Source organism: Brienomyrus brachyistius, unplaced genomic scaffold, assembly GCF_023856365.1.
Source record: "Brienomyrus brachyistius isolate T26 unplaced genomic scaffold, BBRACH_0.4 scaffold36, whole genome shotgun sequence".
NCBI lineage: Eukaryota > Metazoa > Chordata > Actinopteri > Osteoglossiformes > Mormyridae > Brienomyrus > Brienomyrus brachyistius.
In genome coordinates, this window is record NW_026042311.1 from 2822013 (window position 1) to 2845261 (window position 23249).

Consider the following 23249-nt stretch of genomic DNA (forward strand, 5'->3'; position numbering starts at 1 on the left):
CAACAGCAGATTCAACAGGATCCATAGACGGAACAGTCGGATTTCCCCAATGATGCAGGTTTGTGACTCGACTATACTGGGCACCAGGTATAAGAAACAGCTCACAACAGAAGTATAGCAATAAGCCTTTATTACCAGGATTCCACAATTCAGCGTCCCTGACCCAATAAGTGAATAGAGCACCCAGGCAACACCGCAACCCCCCACACAATGATCTCAGCACAGCAATCTCTAAAAAACACTTCACACTCAGCTAAAACACCCGGCTAAAGTTCACACGTGTACAATAAAAAGGCCTGGGCAGCTCACATCAACACAAGGGCCATGAACACCAAAATCACGTGTGGTTCCTCCTAAATAACACATAAAGGAGATCAATTCATATCAAACAATATTATTTAAATTAACTAGTCGGGGGAAGACAGCCCAATCCCCCGAAAACAAAACCCACAACAGGAACCATAATCCAACTCCTAGAAGGAACCACAAACCTTTCCTGTGGCGCCTGGAATCCACGCCGCTGCCACCGATCGCGGACCGGCAATTTATGTTGTTCCTACTTCCCCCTCACAGGTGTTTCCTATTAACCCTAATCACCATCAAAATCCCCGCCTACATCCAACCCCTCTTTTTTTTTTAAAATGGGGCCTCACATTTACATCACCACAACCCGATACCTCTGGAGCACCAACCCTCGTGTCGCCTGTGAAGATCACCGCACAGGCAATGGCCTCTGTTCCGCCGCTGATCCCTGGATTGGAGGTAAAGTCTGTTGGAGTACCTCCATGACCCAAGGGTAGGCCCACCAGTCCCTGGTCACTGCTGGCCTCTCAACCTTCATTTCCTCCGCTACAGTGGTTGGATCCGGCTCTTCAAACCAACATGGACTCAGATTTTGGTGCAACACCCATTCTTCTCCATTACCAGAAGATCTCACCACATACACTGGCAATTCCACATTAGGTTGTGACAACAACATAGGCTTTATCCTCCCAGCTATTCCTCAATTTCCCTGGTCCCCGGGCCCGCCTGTTCAACACCAGTACTCTCTGTCCCGGTACCAAAGGTTCTGCTTTTACCTTTCGGTCAAAACCCCTTTTCTGCATTGCACTTGATTTTTTAATCTGATGTTGAGCATGTGTATAAGCAGCCACTAACCTCTTATGGTGCTGATACACCCAAAAGGTAATTTAGCATGACGTCCAAACATTAAGAAATAGGGGCTGTAGCCTGTAGAGGAATGAGGTGTGTTATTATAAGCCTGCACCATCTCCAGCACATACTTATCCCATTCCTCTTTTTGGGCTTCTGCAAGCGTCCCCAACATGTCCAATAATGTCCGATTAAACCGCTCACATTGTCCATTCCCTGAGGGGTGATATGGGGTCGTGTGCGTCTTCTTTATTCCATACAACTCACAGAGTTCTCGAATAACCCCTGCTTCAAAATCTGGACCCTAATCGGAGTGCAATTGATCAAACCCCCCAAATGGCTGAATAAAATGGGTCCATAAGGCCTGTGCTGTTGTCACCGCCGTCTGGTCCAGAGTGGCCACTGCAAACACATACCATGTAAAATGGTCCACTATGACCAGCACATTCCACTTCTTGATGCCTCCAGGCTCAGAAAGTCCACCGACACCATCTGAAGGGGATACATTGATTTAATTGGGACCAACGGGGCACATACTTTAGCGGTTGGCGTCTTCCTTAAGCCACACCGTTCGCACTTTTGGCAATAATCCTTCAATTGCTTGTACATCCCTGGCCAAATAAATCGTCTCCATGCGACTCCACCCACCTTCTCCACAGCCAAATGGCCCGCTCCATCATGCACCCACTCCATCACACCCACCTTCTCCGCAGCCAAATGGCCCGCTCCATCATGCACCCACTCCATCACACCCACCTTCTCCACAGCCAAATGGCCCGCTCCATCATGCACCCACTCCATCACACCCACCTTCTCCACAGCCAAATGGCCCGCTCCATCATGCACCCACTCCATCACTCGCTTCCGCAAAGAGGAGGGCACCAAAATCTGTTTGACCTCCTCCCTTGTCTTGGGGTCCACCACCTCCCTACAAAGTAGTCCTTGGTGAACACAAAGTCGACCCCACTGACATAGTAGTGTGCGGACCTGTCCATCTTCAGACACCCTTTCTCTTGGGGTAGGTTCTTTTCCTCTGTCCACATATAGCCACACTCGTGCCATTGCTGTATCCTCTATTTGGGCTGCAATCCACTCCTCCACCATCCCTGCTCCCAGTACATCCCAGTCTTCATCTGGGCATTAACACCCTCACTGGTAACTGGCTGTCTGGTGGGGCTGTAACAAATGCTTGCAAACATGCCTGCACTACTGCGGGAGCCACTCTATTTCCACCACCTTCCGGTAGGATACCGTCCTCTTCATCCTCCCCCTCTCTCGACACCGATCCCACCGGCCATCGGGAGAAGGCATCTGCATTCCCATTAATCCGACCTGGCCGATAACAGACTTCAAACTGGAATCCAGCCAGCTGTGCCGTCCAGCGCTGTTCCACGGCTCCCAGCGTTGCTGTATCTAAATGAGCCAGGGGATTGTTGTCTGTAAATACCACAAATGGAGAGGCAGTTAAGTACGCCCTAAACTTTTCAACAATAGCCCATTTTTTAATGCCAGCAACTCCAACTTGAATGAACTGTACTTCCTATCGCTCCTCTCCGCTGGTCGCAGACTCCGGCTGGCATAGGCGATCACACGCTCCTTCCCTTCCTGCACTTGAGCCAACACTGCACCCAATGCAGCCACACTGGCATCTGTATAAACCCTAAAGAGGACTGAGAATCAGCATAAGCCAACACTGCACCCAATCCAGCCAAACTGGCATCTGTATAAACCCTAAAGGGGACTGAGAATCAGCATAAGCCAACACTGCACCCAATCCAGCCAAACTGGCATCTGTATAAACCCTAAAGGGGACTGAGAATCAGCATAAGCCAACACTGCACCCAATGCAGCCAAACTGGCATCTGTATAAACCCTAAAGGGGACTGAGAATCAGCATAAGCCAACACTGCACCCAATGCAGCCACACTGGCATCTGTATAAACCCTAAAGGGGACTGAGAATCAGCATAAGCCAACACTGCACCCAATCCAGCCAAACTGGCATCTGTATAAACCCTAAAGGGGACTGAGAATCAGCATAAGCCAACACTGCACCCAGTCCAGCCACACTGGCATCTGTATAAACCCTAAAGGGGACTGAGAATCAGCATAAGCCAACACTGCACCCAGTCCAGCCACACTGGCATCTGTATAAACCCTAAAGGGGACTGAGAATCAGCATAAGCCAACACTGCACCCAATGCAGCCAAACTGGCATCTGTATAAACCCTAAAGGGACTGAGAATCAGCATAAGCCAACACTGCACCCAATCCAGCCAAACTGGCATCTGTATAAACCCTAAAGGGTCCTGAGAATCAGCATAAGCCAACACTGCACCCAATGCAGCCACACTGGCATCTGTATAAACCCTAAAGGGGACTGAGAATCAGCATAAGCCAACACTGCACCCAATCCAGCCAAACTGGCATCTGTATAAACCCTAAAGGGGACTGAGAATCAGCATAAGCCAACACTGGTGCTGGCAGCAGGCACTTCAGCCTCTGAGAAGCCATTTCCTGTGCTTCCCCCACGTCCACGACTGTAGATTACCTGATGTCTGACGAGAATATTTCTTCGATGTTCCCCTCAAAAGTTCATTCAAGGGAGCAGCAATCTTTGCAGAGTCCTTAATAAACCGTCGATAATACCCAGTAAAGCCCAAAAATGCTCGAAGCTGGAGGCTATTGATTGGGGCTCGTCATGCTTCCACCGCCAGCAACTTCTCTGGGTAGGAGAGACTCCTCCTTCAGAAACCACATGTCCCAGATATCTAACTCCATCCTGAAATAAAGAGAACTTTGCTGGTTTCACTTTAAGTCCGTAACCCGCCAAGCGAGTAAATACCAAGTCCAGATGAGCAAGATGTGCATCAAATGTTGGAGAAAATACTATGATGTCGTCCAAATACAACAGCAACATCTCAAAATTTTGATCTCCCAAACAACTCTCCACTAACCTCTGAAACGTCCCGGGTGAGTTACACAGCCCCATCGGCATCCGATTAAACTGGAATAAACCCATAGGGGTAATAAAAGCAGTTCTCCTTATCAGCTGGGTGAACACCAACCTGCCAATACCCATGCGCAAGATCCAATGTTGAGAACTGCGGACTTTTTCAATGAGGCCAGGGATTCTTCCACCCTCGGAAGTGGGTATGCATCTTTATGAGTAACCATATTAAGCTTCCTATAATCCACACAAAATCAAAGTGTACCATCCTTTTTCTTTACCAACATGATTGGTGCTGCCCAAGGATTACAACTTTCACTTATTACTCCCCCCTCCAATAGCTTTTTCAAAAGACTTTTCACTTCCTGGTAGAGCTTAGGAGGAATCCGCCTATATCGCACCCTAATAGGAGCTGTTATACCTGTTGGGATCACATGCAATACTTTATCTGTATACCCATAATCCTCCTCATGCTGTGAAAACACCCCATAATGTTTAACCAACAGGTCCTTAATCTTTCCCTGCTGCTCTCCTGAGAACTGACCTGGATCAAGGGGCGCTCCCACAGGCACGCAGTCCCTTCTCTCTCTTCCCTTTCCACTGTACATTGTCTAACACCCACCTCTACAGTCGCCTCATCCACTGGCCGCACTTCCAACTCTCCTTGTCCCCTTTTTTGACAAACTTCCACCTCATGAATCACTCCCAATGTAACTCGCCCAACCAATTTAACCGACTCTAGAGCCAAATTTACAACTCTAACCTTTACACGTCCCTTTACCACCGTACTTAAGGAACGGGCCAATAACAACTGTCCCAGCAACCCCATTCCTGCAGCTGGTTCAACTAACCCCACAGAATCCTTCCCATCGGACCGTGGAGAAGTACAAGCCTCCAAAACCACTTCCGACATGGCCGGCACGTTAATGCACCCGCCCTTTGGCCAATAAACTGCTCCTAAAATCCCAGTTTCCCTTGAAAGTTCTCAGATTATCACACATAACAAAGGTTTGTTGCCACATTCTTGCTTCTGGGGCCTCACTAACTCCCTCCACATACTTCGACCCAAATTTGGTAAGTAACAAATCATGACACTGTTCTATAACATTCATACCAATTAGCCCTGGACAGGACTGAAACCCTGTATCTTTCACCATCAAAACTCCTTTATTAGGTATGACTTGGCCACAGATAGAAAGATTTACCTCAATATATCCTATATAGAGGATCCTTAATCCATTAGCTGTAATTAAATTAAGCTTTTGAATGGGCTGCTGCACCTGTGGGCCTCCTACCTGAAAATGTTCTTTAAAATAACTCTGTCAATGTCGTAACTTGTGAACCCGTATCAAACACTGTGTTTTAATACCATTTATTAACACTTCGGCCACTGGACATTGACCCACTATATCAATGCTATGAATCTCCTGGCCACCAACCCCATTCCCCACTGTTTGGGCCTTAACAGAGGGCGGTTCTAGTTTAAAGGCTCCTCCATGGATCCTACTGCCCGGCATCTTCTCTCAATATGTCCCACCCTTTTACACCGGCGACAGATTGGTCTCCCCGAGTCACACATTTACCCTTTGTCTACCACTCTCTCTCACTCTTGTAACGCTTATGGAACCTTCACACTGTCCTCCCTCTACTTGCAAACCCTCTCTAATTTCCTGTATTAATCCAGATACCATATCTTTCATTTCCCCTCTCACCTGAATAAGTACATCCTGTTTAATCTCTTCCTGTAATCTAGCAAAATCCCACGTAGGCTTTACATTACTTACTTGGACTGCTGCTACTCCAGCCTGTGCAGAACCTTCCCGCTCTTCAGCCCGTATAACCGCTTCATGCTTTATTTCCGAAAAAGACATATTTGGTTCCAATCTTACCCTTCCTCTAAGACCCCTACGCAGACCTGAATCCAGCAACCCTCCAATAAACTGACCTCGCAACACATATCCCGTATTAGTGGAATCTTCTCTCCTTGACAGGCGATTGCCCAGCTCCCGTAGTGCCAAAGCAAACTGCCTCCTGGTTTCTGCTTATGAGAGAAAACCTCAGAGTGCATTACAGCAACAGACACACTGTCCCCATACACACCTTCCAAAAAGGTTAAAACCTGCCCTGCTGTTTCGCGTTCCCCACTTTCTAAAGCCAATACCTCACGTTTTGCCTCCCCTTCTAAGTTACTTATAATAACAGCCACTTTCTGATTTTCTGATAGGGGTTGCATATCCAACATTTTTTGATTTCTCACCCACTCCTGAAAGCCTATCCCCTGGTTTGCAGGTTCTCCTGCAAATTTCGGGCTCCATGGTGCCCCCAGCATGAAAGGAAACATAACCACATTAGGATTTGACATTTGTCTGTCCTCTGAACTAGAGATTGAAGGCTGTTCTTGAGACATTTCCTAAACCTGTGCCCAGAAGCCAAGACTGCCGAAACTACGCCAAGTTGTAAGAGAGGAACACTTCTCCCCAGTGATGCAGGTTTGTGACTCGACTATACTGAGCACCAGGTATAAGAAACAGCTCACAACAGAAGTATAGCAATAAGCCTTTATTACCAGGATTCCACAATTCAGCGTCCCTGACCCAATAAGTGAATAGAGCACCCAGGCAACACAGCAACCCCCCCACACAATGATCTCAGCACAGCAATCTCTAAAACACTTGGGAAAACATTTCACACTCAGCTAAAACACCCGGCTAAAGTTCACACGTGGACAATAAAAAGGCCTGGGCAGCTCACATCAACACAAGGGCCATGAACACCAAAATCACATGTGGTTCCTCCTAAATAACACATAAATACAAAAGAGATCAATTCATATCAAACAATATTATTTAAAGTAACTAGTTGGGGGAAGACAGCCCAATCCCCCGAAAACAAAACCCACAACAGAAACCATAATCCAACTCCTAGAAGGAACCACAAACCTTTCCTGTGGCGCCTGGAATCCATGCCGCTGCCACCAATCGCTGACCGGCGTCATTAGCTTCCCAACTCTGCGCACCCCAATAACTCGCCGTATGTCCCACAATGCAATACTTTTTCCCAGCGAACGCACTTCAGCTCTCTCTCTTTTCCTCTACCTTCTTCTTTCCTATTTCCTCTTCTGCTCTTTGCATCCATATTATGTTCTATATACAAGGTATTTACTAAAAATGGAATCGCGGCCATGTTAAAATGTGCTGATGTTTCTTTACATTAACCTGTGTCAGTAAATGCTGGGTGAGGACTTGGACCCACAGTGGTATAGAGGTATAAGCAAGGTGTGTCTTAATAACCCTCAGTTTTAATCCCACAGGTCCTTTTGAAATACAGTGTATATTATTAATAATCATGATGCTCTCATACAACAGGCACTGTGGACAGGTTAATGTGCCCTGCAGTACTTTAACATGTCTGGCTTTTAAATAGAACAGACTTTACTTCCCATTCTGTGGTAATTATGAATCTGCGAATCTGTATATGAAGCTGAAGAATCAACACAAAACATTTGCAATTGTCACTAATTAACCCAGAAGCAAATTCCCCCTTAACACCGTATATTTTACACTGGTATATTTGTGACTCCATTCTGAGAGCACAGTGATATCCACAAACATCACAAACCAGCCAATCACAGGTTGGAGAATTTAGCCAACTGGTCCTGTGTGTATATTAAATGTTTAATGTACATGACAATAAAACGTCATACTTTTTAAAGCCATTTAAGGCCTTTTTTGTCAATTATACCATTTTTAATGCTATGTAAGACCAAATTGGTTTAATTACTTCTAATCCTTATAATGTCCCATGGGAACCCAGTCTTAGAGCTATCCTGAAAAAAATATATTTTGATGATATTTCAAGGAAATTACTTACTTTGTAAAGGTGCTTAATAGGAGGTGTGATGTCCTGGAGGCAAACCTCAAGTGCTTCTGTTCTTTCTACAAGAAACCACAAACATTTCAGGTATGTAGCAATTTGAAACATCCATCCATCCATCCATCCATCCATCATCTCCCGCTTAATCCGGAGTCGGGTCGCGGGGGCAGCAGCCTCAGCAGGGAGACCCAGACTTCCCTCTCCCCGGCCATTTCGTCCAGCTCCTCTGGGGGGATCCCGAGGCGTTCCCAGGCCAGCCGAGAGACATAGTCTCTCCAGCGTGTCCTGGGTCTTCCCCGGGGCCTCCTCCCAGTGGGACATGCCCGGAATACCTCCCCAGGGAGGCGTCCCGGAGGCATCCTGATCAGATGCCCGAGCCACCTCATCTGGCTCCTCTCGATGCGGAGGAGCAGCGGCTCTACTCTGAGTCCCTCCCGAATGACTGAGCTCCTCACCCTATCTCTAAGGGAGAGCCCAGCCACCCTGCGGAGGAAACTCATTTTGGCCGCTTGTACCCGCGATCTCGTTCTTTCGGTCACTACCCAAAGCTCATGACCATAGGTGAGGGTAGGAACGTAGATCGACTGGTAAATCGAGAGCTTCGCCTTCTGGCTCAGCTCTCTTCACCATGACAGACCGATGCAGCGCCCGCATGACTGCTGACGCCGCACCGATCCGCCTGTCGATCTCCCGCTCCATCGTTCCCCCACTCGTGAACAAGATCCCGAGATACTTAAACTCCTCCACTTGGGGGAGGACCCCATCCCCAACCCGGAGAGAGCATTCTACCCTTTTCCGGCTGAGAACCATGGTCTCGGATTTGGAGGTGCTGATTCTCATCCCAGCCGCTTCGCACTCGGCTGCGAACTGCTCCAGTGAGAGCTGAAGGTCACGGCTCGATGAGGCCAACAGAACCACATCATCCGCAAAAAGCAGAGACCTAATCCTGAGGTCACCGAACCGGACGCCCTCAACGCCCTGGCTGCGCCTAGAAATTCTGTCCATAAAAACTATGAACAGAATCGGTGACAAAGGGCAGCCCTGACGGAGTCCAACTCTCACCGGAAACGAGTCCGACTTATTGCCGCCCATGCGGACCAAACTCTGGCACCGGTCATACAGGGACCGAACCGCCCTTAAAAGGGAGCCCGGTACCCCATACTCCCGGAGCACTCCCCACAGGACCCCACGAGGGACACGGTCGAATGCCTTTTCCAAGTCCACAAAACACATGTAGACTGGTCGGGCAAACTCCCATGAACCCTCCAGAACCCTGCTGAGAGTATAGAGCTGGTCCACTGTTCCACGGCCAGGGCGAAAACCACACTGCTCCTCCTGAATCCGAGGTTCGACAATCCGGCGGACCCTCCTTTCCAGGACCCCCGAATAGACCTTACCAGGGAGGCTGAGGAGTGTGATCCCCCTGTAGTTGGAGCACACCCTCCGGTCCCCCTTCTTAAAGAGGGGGACCACCACCCCGGTCTGCCAGTCCAGAGGTACTGCTCCCGATGTCCACGCGATGCTGCAGATGCGTGTCAACCAGGACAGCCCCGCAGCATCCAGAGCCTTGAGGAACTCTGGGCGAATCTCGTCCACCCCCGGGGCCCGGCCACCGAGGAGCTTTTTGACCACCACAGCGACCTCCACCCCCGAGATAGGCGAGTCCACCCCCAAGTCCCCACACTCTGCTTCCATATCGGAAGGCGTGTCGGTGGGATTGAGGAGGTCTTCGAAGTACTCCCTCCACCGACCCAAAACGTCCCGAGCTGAGGTCAGCAGTGCACCATCCCCACCATAAATAGTGTTGATGCTGCACCGCTTTCCCGCCCGGAGCCGCCGGATGGTGGACCAGAATCTCCTCGAAGCCGTCCGGAAGTCGTTCTCCATGGCCTCACCAAACTCCTCCCACACCCGAGTTTTTGCCTCAGCGACCGCCAAAGCCGCATTCCGCTTGGCCTGCCGGTAGCCGTCAGCTGCATCTGGAGTCCCACAGGCCAGAAAGGCCCGATAAGACTCCTTCTTCAGCTTGACGGCATCCCTTACCACCGGTGTCCACCAGCGGGTTCGGGGATTACCGCCGCGACAGGCACCAACCACCTTGCGGCCGCAGCTCCGGTCAGCCGCCTCCACAATGGAGGCACGGAACATGGCCCATTCGGACTCAATGTCCCCCGCCTCCCCCGGGATATGGGAGAAGTTCTGCCGGAGGTGGGAGTTGAAACTCTCCCTGACAGGGGATTCCGCCAGACGTTCCCAGCAGACCCTCACTATACGCTTGGGCCTGCCAGGCCTGGCCGGCTTCCTCCCCCACCAGCGGAGCCAACCCACCACCAGGTAGTGATCGGTTGACAGCTCCGCCCCTCTCTTCACCCGAGTGTCCAAAACATGCGGCCGCAAGTCCGACGACACGACTACAAAGTCGATCATCGAACTGCGGCCTAGGGTGTCCTGGTGCCAAGTGCACATATGGACACCCTTATGCTTGAACATGGTGTTCATTATGGACAGTCCGTGACGAGCACAGAAGTCCAATAACAAAACACCGCAATTTGAAACATTGTTCAAAATTACGTTCAATTCACTCCACACAAGCAATAGCTTCCATTATTTCCATTCCACATTTAATGTTTTGGAATTAGGTTAAATGACTGATATTTTAAACTATATTTGTCAAACACTGCGCCCACTAACAGGTGAATAACATTGATTACCTGGTAATAGTGGCACCTGGTAGTGGGTGGGACCTATTAGGCAGCAAATAAACAATGTGTAGGATATACTGGGATGCAGAAAAGTGGACAAGCCTAAAGATTTGAGTGACAAGGGCCAAGTTGTGATGGCTTCATGATTCGGTCACAGCATCTCCAAAACTGTAGGGAAATACATGAACGGGTGACGGAGGCTCATTACATGTCAGATAGTACAGCAAACCTTCAGAGGTCTAGAGGAATCCACGCCCTGATGAGTCATGGCAATTTTGGTGGCAAAGGTGAGCCTGGGCCCCACCATGAACCTGCTGACCACTGCAGGACCATCTCACAAGAGCTGGGGGTTATGATCCAGCTCTCTAGCCATCACCAAATGGCCCATGTCAAAGTCACTCCCATCCTCACACTTGCACATTGTTTCTGCTTCTAACACGTCAGCTTCAAGGACAAAGCATCCACCTGCTGCCTAATATAACCCCCCCCCACAGCCAGATGCCGCTGTAACCAAATAATCAATGTTATTCGCTTCACATGTTATGGCTGATCAGTGTATAACCTCTGTATCTCAGTTACGTTTCAGACTGTTTTGCTACATTGTGCAGATTAATATACTGTGTTTATAATACATTTCAAAATTTCCCAAAATTCAGCACATTGTCAGTTTCACTGGCCAACACACTGATCATCGTAACATCATCAAGTTCTTTAGCCAAATTAGGTCTGCTGGGCAATGGGAAACCTGACACTGCAGTACAGTGAATCATGCAGCAGGACTGGGAAAATGTAAAAACACATTTTACCTCCAAGGGCCACTGTTCTCCCACCTTTTTTCAGCAGTCTTACACGTCTGTAAACACATAAAATATGTTTGCACATATACTGTACTGATCCTGAGAGGATTAAGATGGCAAAAATATCAATTGGGCTGGTGATTGCACAATATTTTAGAAGCTAAATTATGAAATGTATGACTACATATATTACACAATGATAAGGTATAAATACAGAAAAGCTACATACTGTTGGAGTGAAGCTGAAGTCCTTCCCTCTTCTAGACAATGGAATCAATAGAAATGAAGTTTTTCCACGACATGAGAAGCCAGGAAAGTGAAGCAGAACATGAACAGGAACATTTTTCAGCCTTGGCTGACTAGGTCTGTATTCCGGACATTACATTCATGATTTAATTTGACTGCAGGGGGCTTGAATAATTTTAACTTGCTTGCAGGTTCCCTATGTACAGTATGTATTACCTTTCCTGACCTTCGGAGGTCCTCCCTCCTGTTTCGGAGCATTTTTAAGGCTTTTTTCAGAATTTCCTGCTCTTTGCCGACGAGGCTGCAGGGCAACTCTGCTGTGACCTTGAAATTACATTAAATATTCTGTTAAAACACTTTATTTGACATTTTACCTTGTGAATTGAAATTTTAAGCACTCATTGTGCTTCATGTGGTAAAAAAAATAAAATAGAGAAATTAAACTATTTGATTAGAAATATTGATTTTAGACAATTTTATGAGGTACAGATTTTGCTTATGACAGGGTTAGATGAAAAGAATGGGGTATGAACATTATGTAGTGAAGGCTTTGCAAATAAATCTGCCGATTAGCTGGCTGTCATGACTTTCAGTCACAAATAATCCATGTTGTTGCACATTTAAAAACGATGTCTATGAATAGATATGAAGGTGATCAAAGGCTACAAAAAACACTGACAAATTCTGACAATCCCCAGTCATAGCAACCACTTTTGAAAGGCCAATGCATCAAAATGTATTAGAAAAAATATTGTAGGTCAATGAAACGTGTCCCACCCCAGTGGTTAAATGACACAGAATTTGATGCACTCCCCAAAGGTGTGGCCCCAAGTAAAAATACCAAGTTTGGCCTCAAACGACCAAAGAATTGCTGAGATATGTTAACACACAGTGATTGGCGGCATCACCATTAAAATCATTGGAATGTGATGGACAAATCGCTTTGCAAGTCAAAAGTTCCTCAGGTTTCACTTATGAGGCTGGGTACTAAGACAATCCATCCATTCATTTTCTTAACCGCTTATCCCACTGGGTCGCGAGGGGTCCGGGGCCTATCCTGGAAGCAATGGGCACGAGGCAGGGAACAACCCAGGATGGGGGGCCAGCCCATAGCAGGGCACACTCACACACCATTCACGCTCACACGCACACCTACGGGCAATTTAGCAAGTCCAATTAGGCTCAGCATGTATTTGGACTGTGGGAGGAAACCGGAGTACCTGGAGGAAACCCCACGACGACATGGGGAGAACATGCAAACTCCACACACACGTAACCCAGGTGGAGACTCGAACCCGGGTCCCAGAGGTGTGAGGCAACATTGCTGACCACTGTACCACCATGCCGCCCCTCTAGGTCAATCCATTCAACAGTTATTAGCCACAAGGCATGTTTACTTATTGCAACACCACCTAGTGGTGGAATGACACTATTTTTGTTCTTATTCCTCAGAATTGGGCCCCAAGTCCAGTCACCAAATCAATTTTATCCAATCAAAGTTTTGTTGAGATATGGCCACACATCCTGTTCAGTGGCTTTGTCATCAAATTCATTGGATGATAGTGGCCATAGCATCTGACTTTTAGTAACTTTTGGTCACAATCCCTTCTAGATGATGCACCCAAAATTTGATGATGATTTGATCAACAACCTAGGTTTCCAAAAAACTTTTTTTTCAGAAAAATTCAAAATGACAATATGACAGACTTAATTAATGAGTGCAATCGAAGTTAGACAAGCCATGGCTTTAAACACACCAAAGATCATAATCCCAGGTTTAAGAATTCAAAATTTACATGCAGAAACATATCTTGAAATTTGACCTGATGGTGTTGCTACAGGAATGAATGGATTACCCCCAAATTTGGTGAGCCAGTATTTTGGATGGGCCTCTGTCAGGGTGCCAAATTACAAAGTAGAAGATTGGACAAAATTTTTGGCCTGTGCAAAATAAGTAGGTTTTCTGAAAAATTCAGAATGACAGAAAATACAATAAGGAAATTAACGGCAATGGATGAATTTGAATCGGGATGACCAAAGGATTCAGAGGAATGAAAGATCACAAATCTAGGCCAAGGGGTGTTAACATACTTCATATATCAAGTATAATACCCGTAAGAAATGAGTTTATTATAAGAATGTCCGCTAAAGTCAGCTAAAACTGCTTAATTTCATTCTTTTTAGCTTTGCTCTGACTTTAGCTGAGTATTTTGTTCACCCTGGTGCTTGTTGGTAATACCCCAGTGAGTACAGTGCACGCCCCCTCCCCCAAACAGATTCTTCCCAAAAAAATGCGCCAACTTCCTTCACGAGGGAAAGATTTGGGATCCATTTAGCCTTTATTTATTTCTAATAGAGTATAAACGACTCACATATTTTAATTAATTACTTACATTCAGTGCTGTGTGTGGTTGTGCATTGACTTTAATAGGAAGGAGTGTCTGCAGGTTTTCTGCCACACACAGGTACCAGCCCGTGTCCTTCCTCTCCAGTCGCCTCATTGTGACGCTGAGCACTTTATAAACTCTTTCATCACTGAGCTCCACAGGCCTCCCATCCAAACTCCCAGAATTCTCTACACAGGAGCCCCTGCCCATCTTACACCACATCATGTCAATGTAAATGTCAGTATAGTGACACTGAATACTGACAGTGTCTCCTTTCATAGGCGTCACCTCCTGTTTGTCCACAAGCTGCCCTGGAGATCCTGAAGACACAAATCAGAAACAAAGGAAGCACTAACGTTTGCATAACAATAAGATATTCTCACTATGATTATGAACCAGTAACAAGATGTTTATATCGTCTTTCCGTACATTTTATGCAAATCTATAGCTAAGCTATGACATTTGTCATATTACTTATCATACTTAATACGGGGGCAGCATGGTGGCGCAGTGGTTTGCCCTGCTGCCTTACAGCAAGAAGGTCCTGTGTTCAATCCCAAGTCCTTTCTGCGTGGAGTTTGCACGCTCTCCCTCTGTTTGTCTGAGTTTTCACCAGGCGCTGTAGTTTCCTCCCACAGTCCAAAAGCATTCAAGAGGGGTTGAATGGTGAGTCTAAATTGGTCCTGTAGTTGTGTGTGCACCCTGTGGTGTGTTGGTGATTCCCCAGGGTTGGTTCCCACTTGTGCCCAGTGTTCTTGGGATAGGTTCCAGTCCCCAGGCAACCCCAGTTGGAATTAAGTGGCTTCAGAAAATGGATGGATGGATACTTAACCCCCTGTAGAAGCCCATGTAAACTGATATGGTTACTTTTTCCACGCTACATTTATCATATTGGGAAAAATTCAAATGCATAGCAGCGGCCCTTCTACCTCCGACGAGCTAAAAGGTGTGGCACAAGTCCCCTTATCCTCAGGACACTTTATAACTGTGTCATCAAGAGCATCCTAACTGGATGCGTCGCCGGCTGGTATGATAGCCACACCACCTACCCCAGCAAAGCTCTGCAAGAAGTAGCACGGTGTGGGGAATATCATTATGAGATGAGCTTCCTGTCAGGGTCAGCTCCTGTTGTCCCAGTCTTGCATCCATAGCTTCTGGCTTTGACCTTGAATAGGATAAGTGCTACAGCCAATGGATGGATATTCCATACTTACATACACTTCACACAGTATAGTATATGAGAGTATAATTTTCTTTACATGCACTATTAAGTATTAACATGGTCTATATGAGTAATTATGTAACTAATATTAAATAAATTTAAAGAATATATACCATGCAGTGTTGGCCTCCCATCTGCAGGGTAGGCCACACGAATCCCAGCCATAGTCTGTGCCTATGTGTATAGACTTTGCATGTCCTGAATATGTCACATTAGACATGGATTGATATCAGGCTTGGTACTTCATGATTAAAGCTAAATCAATAACGTAAAACATTCCCATTTAAATATTCAATTGCTTGGAAAAAGGCCTATTTACCAATTAAACCAGTAGCAATAGCACATAAATCCATTAAATACACAGATTAAGTTTAATTTGGTCTCAGATATTACAAAACCTCATGAATAATACACTGACATTAGGTCTATATATTTGTGTGTTTTTTTCCCATTAGCCTAGCCTACTTTTTGTCTCTGGGGAAAAGGATACGAATTAACTCGCATGTACGCTAAACATGACTTTATACACAAACACGGAATGTAGTGTCCAGTGTTCAAACTCATTGATTTCAGGTCATTTTCACCTGTTGAAATGATTGAAGACAACAAAAAGATCATTTAAAGCATAAATGCATTTATTTTCTAATTAGATGTCAGCAAAACATTAAACATTTGTATGTAGTAATTGCAAGAAAACAAAAAGAAAACAAAATGTACCATTTTAAGTTTCTGGTACTGTGACATAACACTGATATCAGCGCATTTAACAACGTTACACATGACAGGTTAAACTATTCCTTCTAAGCTAGGTATCCTAAACTCAGTACGTCCAAACAAAAGCAAAAACAGAAATACTGTCACAGGTCCAGGGCGGATTGAGAGCGACAGCGTGTCATGGAGCAAGCAGAAACAGAGAGTGGACGACTCACTCAGGGATTCAAAGGAGGAAAGGGGATAAACACTAGAGACACTAATAAAAACAAAAGCAGACCACGAGGGGTCAAAAACAAGACAAGGAACAACAGTAATCAAATAAGAAATCGGTCGGTGGGTCACAAGCTTTTTTTTTTTTTTTTCCCTCCACCACCCCCCCTCTGCGGAGGACCACTTTATTGTGCCCGAGATGTTAATTCAGGTGGAGTCTAGGACCCAACCTGACACGTGTGTATAGACAAACAGGCACACACATATACAAGCATACGTTCCCACCCTCATGCAGACATAAACAAATATTTACACATTCACCCAACATTTAGACACAGAAATGAACGCTGTACACATACTCTCACTCCCTATATATACTCTATGTGGACCCCTATTTTTCCTCTGGCAAGGAGACCAGAAGATCACCCCGGACCCCGCAGTAGCCGAGAAGCCCACCAGCCCAGACCCCGACCAGACGGCCAGCTCTTCCTCTCAGCCCCCAGCCCCAAATGGCGAACAGGGAACGGGGGTGTGAAAAGACCCCATGCCCCCCTTCGCCCGCTCAGATGTGGTGTTGGTGTGTGTTGTTCTAAAGTGCTTTTAAAACAGGTGAAGGGCATGGCACTAACCACCCCCTGCCCACCAACAGCTGGTGTTAGCTCGGCCTCTCCCCAGAGCCCTCAATGTCTATGTGTGATTAAAATTGAGATGTGGGCCCTGGCACCAGAGGTAAGGCTGAATGAACAGACCGCCCTCTGGATGCCATTCTGTGTGCCCATCCCCAACGCCCTAAATGTATGTGTCATGAGAGAGTAAGTAATGAGAGTGTCTACGTTGTAGTGTATGAATGAGGTACAGGTGGTCGCGAGGGGACAGAGGAGGAATACCTACCCTGCATCCCAGCAACGCACCTACACCTCAAAGCCCTACATGTGTGGTGGTGTGATGGAGCGGGAGGAGGGAAGCATTTAGGGATGGGGAGGAAAGGAATGGGTGGGGGCAAAATACCTCCCCCCCTGGAGCCAGCTCCCCCGCTGACCCCCATAAGCACTCCCCGTTCCCCGAAATCCATCCAGGTAGGGGGGCCCAGGCCCATCCAGACCGGGGCCCAAGGCAGCAGCACCACCGGGCCCCACAGAGCCCAAGGCGCCCCACCGGACCCCACTACAAAGGAAAAGCTACCCCCACCCCAGCATTCAGTCAACTCCCAGACTGCATAAGACAAAAGACATCCAAAGACATTGTACCTCTCTGAAAGGTAGAAACGTTTCACCGCTCGTCCAAGCAGCTTTGCATGTGCATCAACAGAGGTAGAGGCATTAGGCACAACCTGTCTCCAATTTAACCTGCGGCCCTCTCATCATTTGCCAAAACAAAAATAATTCCCAGGAAAAAAACAGACCCAATTCACACCTCCACCAGGTGGACCACCCTTAACGACCCACTCTATTGGAGTAGGAGGGACTGGTTACATCTACCCGCAACCCCCCCCCCCCCACTTTGTTTCACTCAACGAGCCCCCTTAGACTACTTACCCAGGAGGATAAATATGTGGACACTTACTACCTCCCTCAGGCTGAAGAAGCTGCTTGGATAAGCAGCGAAACGTTTCTAACTTTCAGAGACAAGTCCAGTTGCCACGAGTCAACCACCAGAGAGTATGGTCTAAGGTTGCCTGGTCCTTCTGTTCCTCTGTGGTGAAGGGTACCTTAAGGGTACCTTCACCACATTGCCATTTGATACTGACACCTTCACATTGCCTGCTTCTAAATCGCCAACGATCAGTTCTTCCAATAATAATTTGTCCACCTTAGTCTCAACAATATCCAAATTTATTGCATTCAGTTGGAATTCACTGTTTACAACTTCTACTGCCACATCCACAATTTCCAATTCAAATGCTTTTTCAAAAGCCTTTTCTCTAGTCTCCTCCACTTCAACTTCTCCAATTTGTACTTGCACAATTTCAAAATTAAATTTACTTTGATCTAAATATTCGAGATCAAACTGGCAGAGGTCTACCAGCACAGCTCCTATCTTCAGACTATCTTGATGGTTGTCTACAGGCTTTATGGAGATTGTCCTGTTATTTATCACAAAAGCCTCCAACCCATGTACATCTATCCCCTTATCCCTCCCAAGCTGGCTAGTGGGTGGAGTTACTTGGGAGCACTCCTCTTCATCACCCCAGCAGATGATCTCTTCCCACTTGTCCCAGGCTGCCCAATAAGCATCATCCGTCCAGCTAACTGCCTTGGCAATTCGCCTTCGGGAATGTGACTCAGTGGAACTGTCAGCCTGGTCAGAAGGTGATTCTGCTGGGGAGCACAGCTCTTTCTCATCTCCCCAGTCAATCACCTCTCCCCACTTGTCCCAAGTTGCCCAGTATCTGTCGTCGCTCCAGCAAACAGCTTTCTCCATTCGTCTGATTCTGAATGAGGAAAAACAACATACAGGCAATGCAATGGAGCTGTCAGTCACTCCTGACATGTGGACTACACTTCTGCACTGACCCACACCTTCCCAATCAACAACCGCACTACTGCACAGGCAGAGCTGCTAACTTTGGTCAGCTGGCTGGCGTGAGATTCTCAATTCCAGACAAGTCTGCACATTCATCTCCATATGTGTAACAGTCTTACTACCTTGTAAATAGTCTGGAGGGTTTGCAGACTACCCCAACACTTTTGATGGAGCTAATTTTAGGTTTATAATGGAACAAAACAGATTGACTACAAGACATCTTGAGTGAGGGTTGGCAACCCTGCATATGACACTAACTAACCTGCACATAAAATTTAAATATAATCCAAACAATATACTGAATTTTACACAAACATATTTCAATATACAGTCATACCTCGGCTCACGAACTTAGTTCCTGACCTGAAAAGTGCGTGACCTCAATCAATTTCTCCCATTTCAAATAATGTAAATATGTATTATGTTCAATATGTTTAAACCTCAGAAACGCTGCATTTTCTTCAATTTTTTATATTTTTCTGTGATCAAGAATCCATCCATCCATTTTCCAAACCGCTTATCCTACTGAGTTGCCTATCCCGGAATCAATGGGCTCGAGGCAGGGAAAAATCGAGGATGGGGGGGCCAGCCCATTGCAGGGCACACTCACACACCATTCACTCACACATGCACTCCTACGGGCAATTTAGCAAGTACCCGGAGGAAACCCCACGACGACATGGGGAGAACACGACCAAGAATATAGACTTAAATTAAAATAACCTTACTTGTAACAAATAATGCTGTTGGCACGTCAAACTGTCGGTGCAGCGATAAGAAAATCGGGAGAAGACTAACAATAATAGAGGATTTATACATGGAAAAATAAGTTCACACAACACGTTATTCACCATGAACTAGAACATATCGCCGTCTTTCTCTTTAGGTCACTCTATACATACATATATACACTTCGAGCACGCGCAGTACAACTCAACACCCCCTACCGTACAATCAAATTATGACAGACTGTGCACATATAACTAAGAGCATACATTTACATTTACATGCTAACAAATGCTAAATTAAATAAAACATTAAAACTGAGCATACGCTGGTCGCTCGAAAGACGCCAAAACACGGAAAAGAACCACAAAACATCCCCCCAAAAAACTAAACAATCAACATTAAAAGACGAAGTAACAGTCAAATGCAGTAATTTCGAAAATATGATTTTTTTTATTATTATACTGGACATTTCTTCGCGTTTCGGGTGGTTCTTTGGGGAGCTTTCATTGGACCCTTTTCGGGACGTTTCTGTGTTCGCGGCCCGAAACACGGTTCGACAACCGGTACAAAACATTTTGGAACATCTGGTTCGTAACCCGATTTATTCGTGATCAGGACTGTTCGTGGGTCGAGGCACCACTGTACATACAAAGACAGATACTAAATAATAAGATAAGTTATATGATAAAATGGGAGCAGAAATGCAACGTACCTTGCCATCTTGGTGCAGAAAAGCAAGTGAAGCCGCGTCTTTCAAACCGGTAGCTTCCCACGTGCGGAGGCATCAAATGTAACCAAGCAACAACATAACTAAATAATAACATCATAATACGTGTAGTTGTTATATAATAATGACAGTTTTATAAGTTTTTTATTTACTTTTAGAAGTAAATAAGAAAAAAAATTGTGTAAGAACTGCAAAGCAAGAATATAGTAGTAAGCATGAATCACACATTCAGCTCTGGATAATATCAGACAATGACTTAAAGACGTGAAATGAACTGCACTCTTGGAGTCTGTCTCTCCCCAAAGCACTATGCACGGTAACTTGTTTAATATGGGAATTATAAAATGACACTTTGGTAACATTTCAAATTGTTGTATCGCGATACATAGCGATCAGTATGTCGAACTGTCACGCCCAGCTCGTACGATCCTCATGTGTGCCACGCCCCCCTGATTATCCACGTGTGCTTCCCCATTATACCCAGCTGTGTCCGATTATTTTCGATTATTATAGTCCATGTCTTGCTTTCGTTCCTGGTCGGTCATTGATGTTAGTTAGTCGATGTTCGTGCTTCGTCCCGTTTTAGTGCTAATAAATCCCAGTTTCCCCGTGTTCTGCCTGCCTGTTTCCTGCCAGTGCGATCGCGCTCGCAACCAGCCCAAAACCTGACACGAACAAGGTTATATATCACACAAGCTTCCCACAAGAACCTGTAATTAGACTAAGCGCGTACCACACTGGGCCCGGCTGCCTTATACGGCAACCGAGCACGATCGCATCCCGCCCCCCTCCCCAGTTCTGCCCCCCTGTTGCACTTACTGGTCCGGACGCGAGCACGTTTTGTCATCAACCTGCAACTTTTTGTGTGAAAGAAACATAAGAAGCAAAGCTGTGTACCACAGTAGGGTAGAATTCATGGTTAATTTCGTGGCTTATTTGGGGCGGTTTTGAGTATGATGACACACACAGATTTGTCAAGTATACAAAGCAGAGGATTTTATTTATTCGCGCTGCACGTATAGGAAGATCTACACTTTATCAAATATCTCAGGCAGACTGATGCTGCGCGGGATACCGGTGCCAAAAAGGTATTGCGGTACCGCATTTTTGAAAGTTGTTCGGTATTACATTACATTACATTTCTTTAGTACTTGTACTAATTACACTATTTTCGCTTCCGCTAACTATGGGATCATGACGATGGACTCTATATAGCAAAATCACTGCCGAAACTAAGTTATACACTAAGTTAGATCTGCACCCATCATGCTATATAAAATACTAAAACGTCAGCTAGTTAAGTATGATGTCCATAGCTTCACGTCAGTGATTTATGTCAGGGATATACATTGATGTCATCAAAGTTTGATGTTTGAATAATAAATAGATAGTAAAGCATAATGTGCTGCGTGGGAAGTGTTTTATATGTGATCAGGTCATCAGAGCTGTATTATGGGATGTCACCAAGACAGGTAATGCTAATACTTAAAAGTAAATAGCATAATCATACAATGATAAGAAAGAGAATAAGGCAAAAACATTTCTTGAAATTTGGCCTGAGGGTGGCGCTAGAGTGATGGATGGATTGAACCCAAATTTGGTATGAATAGTTGGAACTGACCTCTATCGATGTGCCAAATTTCAAAAAAGTTGCCAATCAGCTCTATGGGCTGCCATAGACTCCCATGGCAAAAAGCATAATAATAGTGAAAACTACTAAAAACTATAGGTATCCTAATAATAATAGACTGTCATCTCTAAATTGCCCACAGTGTGTGAGTGAGTGCATTCCCTGCAATGGACTGGCATCCCATCCAAAAGTATACCATTGTGTCCTATGCTACCTGGGATAAGCTCCAGGCCCTCGTCTCCAGGATATGCGGTATGAGGATGGATGAATAATAATCATGTTTATTTCAATTTCAATTATTGGCAAATATAAACATGTACCAAGGATAATAGCAATAAATACAGTATGCCAAAATAAATGCTAGAGGAGAATCCTGCAATTCCTGCCCCAGTCCTGGGTCTGGGGAGTTTATTCTCACTGAGATTGCATAGGATTCCTCTGGCTGCTGTTTTTCTCCCATACATGTGAAGTGCTACTTCTTCATTGCCCACATGTGAGCCAGTATGTGAGCCCTGATCCGGGCTACCATCCCGCCCAAGGCATTTCCTCTGTATGCTGCTTCCTGCAGCCCTGCAGTGGATAAAAGGAAAGGACAATGGTTTGTTGATTTATAGCACATATATTATTATATTTTATATTGTTCAAATATATATTACTCAGTAATAACTCAGTAACTACTCAAGTACAAATGATGAACAAATACAGTAACTGTTATGATTAAGAATGAACGAACGTGGGATCAGTATATAACTAATGCTTTCTGGTTAATTAATGAATTAAGTAAGAGTGTACTACTTCAGGGGCTCTCATGCCCGGCTCGTACGATCCTCGTGTGTGCCACGCCCCCTGATTACCCACGTGTGCTTCCCTGATCTTGCCCAGCTGTGTCCACTTATTTTCGCCCAGTCTCGTCTATTTCAGTCCATGACTTGCCTTAATTTCTGGTCTGTCATTCATGTTAGTTAGTCTTAGTGCTGTCTGCTCCGTCCCGATCCCGAATAAATCCTCGTTTTCCCCGTACTCCGCCTGCTTCCTGCCCGCTTGTCAGACTGTGCACACTACCCGCTTTAACCAGCGAACTCTGACAGGTGCACTGGTTAGCACTGTTGCCTCACACCTCTGGGACCCGGGTTCGAGTCTCCGCCTGGGTCACATGTGTGTGGAGTTTGCATGTTCTCCCCATGTCGTCGTGGGGTTTCCCCCCACAGTCCAAAATCATGCTGAGGCTAACTGGAGTTGCTAAATTGCCCGTAGGTGTGTGTGTGAGAGTGAATGGTGTGTGAGTGTGCCCTGCGACAGGTTGGCCCCTCATCCTGGGTTGTTCCCTGCCTTGTGCACATTGCTTCCGGGATAGGCTCCGGACCCCCCGCGACCCAGTAGGATAAGCG

The 23249-nt window shown here is 46.0% G+C and overlaps 1 protein-coding gene across 1 annotated transcript; it reads right to left on the reverse strand.

Moving 5' to 3' along the window:
- Positions 1-15945: 15945 nt before the first annotated feature.
- LOC125722004 (uncharacterized) lies at positions 15946-20918 on the reverse strand. The gene is made up of 2 exons (XM_048998262.1): positions 20217-20918; positions 15946-18683 (listed from the first exon to the last, which is right to left on the reverse strand). Exons 1-2 carry the CDS (start codon positions 20222-20224, stop codon positions 17918-17920), a joined length of 774 nt encoding a protein of 257 aa, XP_048854219.1. The 5' UTR covers positions 20225-20918; the 3' UTR covers positions 15946-17917.
- Positions 20919-23249: the final 2331 nt, after the last annotated feature.